Source organism: Sprattus sprattus (assembly GCF_963457725.1).
Source record: "Sprattus sprattus genome assembly, chromosome: 5".
NCBI lineage: Eukaryota > Metazoa > Chordata > Actinopteri > Clupeiformes > Clupeidae > Sprattus > Sprattus sprattus.
The window spans coordinates 40,445,703-40,453,089 of NC_137924.1; the positions used below are offsets into that span (position 1 = coordinate 40,445,703).

At 43.4% G+C, this 7,387-nt stretch overlaps 1 protein-coding gene across 1 annotated transcript in view; it reads right to left on the reverse strand.

Annotated features, from left to right (window-relative positions):
* Positions 1–6,052: 6,052 nt before the first annotated feature.
* Positions 6,053–7,387, reverse strand: part of LOC308366199 (atrial natriuretic peptide receptor 1) — a gene marked incomplete at both ends in the record, with an annotated part of 18,586 nt that continues 17,251 nt past the window's right edge. The window contains 3 exons of the mRNA XM_080839834.1: positions 6,053–6,280; positions 6,425–6,516; positions 7,005–7,103. Coding sequence (XP_080695960.1) covers positions 6,053–6,280; positions 6,425–6,516; positions 7,005–7,103 — 419 coding nt within the window. The remainder of the gene's footprint in view (positions 6,281–6,424; positions 6,517–7,004; positions 7,104–7,387) is intronic.

Genomic DNA, 7,387 nt, shown 5'->3' on the forward strand with positions numbered 1-7,387 from the left:
AGGACAGCATGGCTGCTGCAAGACGTGCGCGCCCTACGCCCCGAGCAAGTGGCAGTATGTGGGCAACAGCAGCACCGACAAAACAACCCGGCTCCTCTGGGTCCTAAAGCATGATCGTGGATAATGAATGTGCAATATCAAGACATAAGGGCTACACTCTCTCCGCCCATATTTTCCAGGTGGACCTCTGCATTAGACGGCTTTAGCTATTCAAGCTAGATATGTGCAGAATGCAGCGTAATAACCAAGGGACGTCTTGTAATTTGGTCAGAAATAAATGAATAAATGAAACTGTAGCCTTTGTGCTCTTGCTGGACATGAGAGCTGTATTCTCATATAGTATATCATCCCTTTGTCCTTTGCTGCTGTGTGCAGTTCACATTGGGTTCCATTTTGTCTGCTAGCATAATCATTTTTTTCAGCTAAGGCATTGTTATAAGCTTCACAATTGAAGGGGCTGATGTGTATCACCTGAATGAAATGAATAGCCAATGGTGCCTTGTGTCATTCTGGCGAACATCTGCTGGCCCAAAGGCAGAAATTGTATCTATCCAGTAGCGCAGATGATAACACTCAGGCAGTATACTTAGTGAAATTCTTAGTGAGAGGGGAAATTTAAAACGTATTGGGACAGTGCCCTAGTCATAAATAAATCATACATGGAAGCTTTTAAGCCTGATTCCCAAGGGGAACCAAAAACCAACCCTCACAGTCCACATCTTACCCTGCAGGGCCTCTGTCCTCTTCTACAGATATGAGGGGAGTTAGCAGTGAAACGGACCTCTAAGAGGACATGGGCCGAAATAGGGGGGACGGCTCAGTGTTCCGAAAGCCCAATATTCCGAAATCTCAATATTCCGAAAAAAAAAAGTCTCCCTGGCACACTAGTTTAAGTTGCACAAAAAACACACATCATTTAATTTGCGGAGCGGAGACGCTCACCGGGCTATCACGCGTAGGCCTATCGCTTTTCCTAGGCAATATTTGTTAATTTAGCCTACTCTGGTTTTGAATACGGGGAACCATTCATGTGAAGGAAATCACCGGCGGATTGTCGCTGGACATTACAAGAACTGACAAGGCATGCATGCGTTGGTTATCATACAAGTATTTTTATCATCGCGATGCAAAAGCCATGTATAATACTATTCGGAATGAAAGTTCATGCTTGTGAAATGAATGCATTTATGTTTATAATTGTGTGTTCAATTCATTGGGATGTGCATGTGGGCTATAGTGGTTCACGTTGCTGTGCTCACAATTTCGGAACAGCGGGCTGTCGGAATAATGGGCTTTCGGAACATTGCTATGGAACCGAAATAGGTAGGGCTAAGACAAGCCATTCATTCGAAATGTGGCACAATGCAATGAGCCAGACACAGACCGAAGGTTGATCATTCTACACCAAAGGGGGATAACACAAGAAGCAATATTATGACATCAGGTAGCTAACACATTTAACTTAATAAAGAAGAGGCATAGTGTCATTCAGTAAAGGAAGAGAGAGAGGTATTTCACAACTTGGGGATAGTAGCAGCACACTCTCGAGGGGTTCCAGTGAAATTAAATGGCACCAGTAGGTGGCAGTACTGCACTTAAGAGCATGTGGCCAACTATTGTTACATTTAAAGAAGAAGACCCTCGACAGACCTAGCTAAGCTAAACGCAAAACAAAAAATCACAGTCACAAATGGTTTAAAAGACGGCATATTGACAAACCATACTCAGAGGTTGAATCTGTTGCCAAGCAGCTGACGCCGAGAGAAGTGTCTGACATCAATCATGTACAGCGTCAGTCAGCGGAATGTGGAAAGAGTGTACTCATTAGTAAGTTTGGTTAGTTTTCTCTCAAAAGACGTTCTCGTCTAACTTTCATCTTTTTTTTAGCTAGGTCGGCACTTCGACCAACATTAATGCAGATATGAAACCAACGTGTACCTGCAAGTTTAGCTCTGCATTTCTAGGCTCTGCTATGTGAAGTGGTCGGCTTTTCTTGTCAACCCATAAGCACCAGAAAAATCAACGTTACCATGACGCACATTTAGAAGCAGCGAATTAGTTGGTGGTGAGTTACCTCCAGCTTCATCACATTTGGTTACAATATCCTATGCCGTTAATGCTAAAATAACAATATGTATGTCACACAAAAGCATACAGATAGCCGTGCGTACACCAGCTGTTAGTCGGCTTAGCCTGAATGGATTGCAACTTCACCATGGATCTGACCGCCATGAACACATCATCATTCTGTGAAATTATGCCTTGAACTCGTAGTAGGCCTACTGTGCCAAATCGAAATCGTCGTACAATTCATTAGTTTATGACCCATGCCCCACGACTAGTATCCATGGTAACCCCGCAGTGGATTTGCTGTGCATGTATCAGTCGCTAGGGGGCATCTGTGTATTTCAAAAATAAGTTATTTATCAAGTCAGCGCATCAACATTACTTGAGCCGAATGCAGAGTTTGGTGGAGAATCGTGAAATAAAAAGAAGTTTTTACTTTAGCCTCAATGTTTTTGCTTTATGTTTTATCGATTGTTTTGGACAAAAGCGAAATACTGTAACTATAACTATAACGTCAGGCATATAGATTATATATGGCCTCTAGGCCTACCTGTGTTTCATGTGTGTGTTTTTTTTTTTTTTTTTGTGTGATCCAAAGATGGCAGGTGGCATATTCTGTGATCGTCAGTGTTGGATTTGTGTGTAATGTAATGTGTAGTGTCTCACTAGATTGTGTGTCTTCAGTTGCTAGGTGTTTGTGTATTACTGGCCTGGGGCTTTGTGATCTACGGCTGCAGGGAAGCGGCTCTGGAAAGTCTCACTGCTGTGGGTGGAGTCTGAGGCCCCGCAGACCACTGGCAAATGGAGTTTCCTGCAGGAACAATGTCATCACACACTGTCTGTCTCAGCGCAAGGATGGAGTGATATGGATATGTGTGAGGTGTCAATTGGACAAATGTGTGTGTGTGTGTGTGTGTGTGTGTGTGTGTGTGTGTGTGTGTGTGTGTGTGTGTGTGTGTGTGTGTGTGTGTGTGTGTGTGTGTGTGTGTGTGTGCACATGCCAGTGCATTCACTCATATCTACCCTTCCCTGGTGGAGGGCTGTAGACCCAGTGTGAACTTAATGAACTCATGAGACGGGATATGTGTGCATTTTTGGTATGATGCTGTTGTTTTTTGAACCATTCTCATCTTATGTTGTACTGCTTTGCTTTGTTTTTTATTTCACTGAAAAAAATGTAAACCCCATTTGGAAATATATCTTGGCTCAACATCTCAGCATGTACAAATTAAGCCAAACGCACAGAAATCAGACCAAATTTGAAAAAACAAGAGGGCCGTTATTAAGCTTCAAGGTTAACTGTAACATTTTATCAGGCTAGAATTGTGTCTGTAGAAATTGCAGCAGGTTGACCTCCCCTCAGAATTCATATCCCGTACCTACCCAGTTTTCATTTTGGTTTACTTGTGTGTGCCACTAGAAAAAGGCGTGGCTTGCGAGATGGCTTTTTCTGTTTTTATATCCATTTACAAGCTGTATCAAAACCAAAGTCATGTTCTTTCTTTCTGTCTCTTCTTTTTGTTTTTGTGTTGTCAGCATAATTGGGTGGATGGGGGGTGGAATTCCAATCAGCAAATAGAGGGATAAATCAAGCTCCGAGTCATTTTCAGAGGGCTCAGAAAGGCTGTCTGTGAATCAGTTATATCGACACATCTGTTGAACAATAAAACTGCATTCAGTTGATTTGTCTGCTGCAGTTTTTCTGTGTAGTTAGTTGTGAATGTTCTCTCTCTGGGCCTTGTGCTGCCTGTTACTGCCCTGTAATTCGGGTCTTTTGTGTGTATATTTACATTTATTCACTCAGCAGGTACATTTATTCAAAGAAACTTCCAGTACAGGTATTTAGAGACACCTATTTACTCTGAATATAAAGAAGTAGTTTCAGGAACCAATCTAATGACCTTGGTGTTGTTTCCTACTTGCTTTACCAGTTTAGTGTGTTTTTGTGTTTATCGTGTTTCTCATAATGTATGAAGGAAGGCCTATGCTCGTTACTGAACTCTGTTGATCAGCTGATACTCTATTCTTATTCCTGCTTTTGTTCTGTTTATTTAAATTCATACTTACATATAGCTGTACCTATAAGCACTCTCTTCCTCTCCCCACACACACACACACACCTCTCAGTAATGCTAATGGTATGGGTGGCTGGAGTGATGAGGCCCTTTCATGTGTGTGCATACAAATGTCCACACACTCACACACACACACACACACATACACAGTGAAGCAGCGCTAATTGAATGAGTATCTGGCCCTAGTGTTGTTCACGCATCTAATTCAAAGGCGCTCTCATAGATCTCAGCGAAGCTGCTCATGTATGAGTAATTAATTAGGGCAACACACACACGCATTTGCTCATGAAGATGTGAAGGGTGTACTGAATAGAGACCTTTCATCAGTATTGTAAGAGAATTCATAGTTTGCAGCTTACCACACACACACACAAACACACACACACAGGTTGCCTCTGCATTGCTATAACGCAGGCTTTTAGTACCAGCTGCACTGGTCAGCTCTTATTCTACGCCCCACTGCATCATTCTCTCCCTGCCTCCCTCCATCAACCCTTTAGCCATCTCTCTATCTCTTCATTCTCTCCCTGCCTCCCTCCATCAACCTGTTAGCCATCTCTCTATCTCTTCATTCTCTCCCTGCCTCCCTCCATCAACCCTTTAGCCATCTCTCTATCTCTTCATTCTCTCTCTGCCTCCCTCCATCAACCTGTTAGCCATCTCTCTATCTCTTCATTCTCTCTCTGCCTCCCTCCATCAACCTGTTAGCCATCTCTCTATCTCTTCATTCTCTCTCTGCCTCCCTCCTTCAACCTGTTAGCCATCTCTCTATCTCTTCATTCTCTCTCTGCCTCCCTCCATCAACCTGTTAGCCATCTCTCTATCTCTTCATTCTCTCTCTGCCTCCCTCCATCAACCTGTTAGCCATCTCTCTATCTCTTCATTCTCTCCCTGCCTCCCTCCATCAACCTGTTAGCCATCTCTAGGGATCAGCCCCTTTATATTCTCCTCTTATTATGTAAAATATCCTCTTATTCAACATTTAATTAGTTCTTTTGATTCAGACCAGGTTGAAAAAAGTTAGTGTGTGTACATGGATACCTGTAGACCTAAACAATTCAGTGTGCGTGTTAAAAACGTTTCCAGACAGCCAAGCTTGGTGGTGACAGCTGTTTATTCGCACAGAAAAAGCCAAGCCACAGAGGCACACTGAGTCAGCAGTGAGTAGCTAGTAAGCGATCAAAGACACGGTCATCACCTGAGCCGCGGTCTGGCATCATGAATCATCTGCAAGAACACAGCAGACCCTCTCAACATGATGACTTCACAAAAAATTCGGTAGGAGCCCATAGGGATGATTGACAGGATGTAACTCACCACACTTCTGCTCTCTAGGTCTAGGAGATTTAAACCTGCCCTCTAAGTCATGTCCTCCAGCGCAGCTAAGTATCCCTCCTCCTCCCCATTTTCCTAAATTTCACTAGAAGGTCTAAGCTCCGAATACCCCTTATCCATAGGGGGTTCCAGCGGACATTACTTGCACACGATCTCCGTTATAAAAAATCTCAGGATCCCAGCCAGTTACCAAGCCAAACATGCTTATTATGACCTGCTATACAACACTTTAGGCAACTTTTAACACACACTTTAAACTAAAGGATGGACTGATGTGCACATGAACAGAGACAATGCAGAGATTCAATAGAATGAGGAAGTTTAAAAATAGGTCCACATGCACAACAGCAGATAACAGAGTTACAGCTCATTAAATAAGACCCACTGTTTGGTTCGGCAATTGGGTACAGATGATCAAAAAAAAAAAATATATAGAAATGTGTTATCTATGTATAACGCACAGGAGATACATGGATGCGATCTGCGATGACATGAACAGACTAAAGGTCTGTAGTCGGTGGCGTGACATGTGGTTGTATCAGACTACAATGTTTTGTACAGACAATAAACCCATTTTAGCAGATTAAGGCGCTGCTGCTGCCACAGGTGCTGTGCCTGCTGACTGTGCTGCCACTGCCACTGTGTCTGCTGACTGTGCTGCTGCTCCGGCTGTTGTTGTTTTGGTTGTTGTTACCGGTAACAAAGGCAGAACTCATGTCCTGCTCAGGGTGTGGACTCTTCTCCTTACCGGGGGCTACCGGGAGTTTCCCATCCAGCCAGTAAGTCACCATGTCACCTTTGCCCTGTGAAAGAGGTGAGCGTTTGTGAGTGTGTGTGTGTGTTTGTGTGTGCAATTATATTTGTGTCTGAGTCACTGTGTGTGTGTGAGTGTGTGCGTGTGTGTGTTTGTGTGTGTGTCTGTGTCTGTGTGTGTGTGTGAGACTCACCTTCACTTGTAGGACCCCTCTGCAGTGCAGCAGGTACCCCCCTATCTCCTCCAGCAGGTAATACACACTGGAGCTACACTGGATCTTCATTGCTGGGAACACACCGACACACACGCACACATACACACATTAAAATACACACAAATACACACATTAACACAGATATACTTTTCTTTATTTTCTCTTTTCTCTGCTATTTTCATTATTGATCTTAAACCAAGAGGCAGAGGAGAGAGTAGCTGAGGTGATATGGTAAAGTGGGGGAGGAAGTGGGGAGTGAGAGAAGGGTTGAATGGAGAATGGTGGAACAGCTTCTTAGCATATAGAACAGGACCTGCCGAGTGCAGCTGATAACGTGTGTGTGTGTGTGTGTATGTATGTGTGTGTGGAGTGTCTGTGGGTTCCCTGCTCAAATTTTTCCTGTTGAAAGGCTTGCATATGCCATGGAGAAATCTCAAATATAAGAGGCATTGGGACACTATGAAATTAGAGATACTTTTACAAAAGGGGGTTCAACATGTGCAAATTTCTCCTAAATTATATCACAAGTTTGTGTGAGTGAGTGGGTGAGTGTGTGTACCTTCGCTGGTAGACTCCATACGGGAGGACGTGTTTACTGTGTCACCGAAGAGGCAGTAGCGTGGCATTTTAGTCCCAACAACCCCAGCAACGACAGGACCTGTGGACACACACACAGTGTTACACTCACACACACACACACACACACACACACAAACAAACAATGACATGTATTAATGTGTGTAGTCATACACACACACACACACACACAAACATGTATGCATGTAGTTGTACAAACACACACAGACACACACACATACACACATTCACACACAGTCATACACACACAGACACATGGTTTGTAAGTAGTGCCAACATGCCAGCTATTACCAAATTACTATCAAAATGTAAATGTTGAGACATGGGTGTACTCACAAACACACA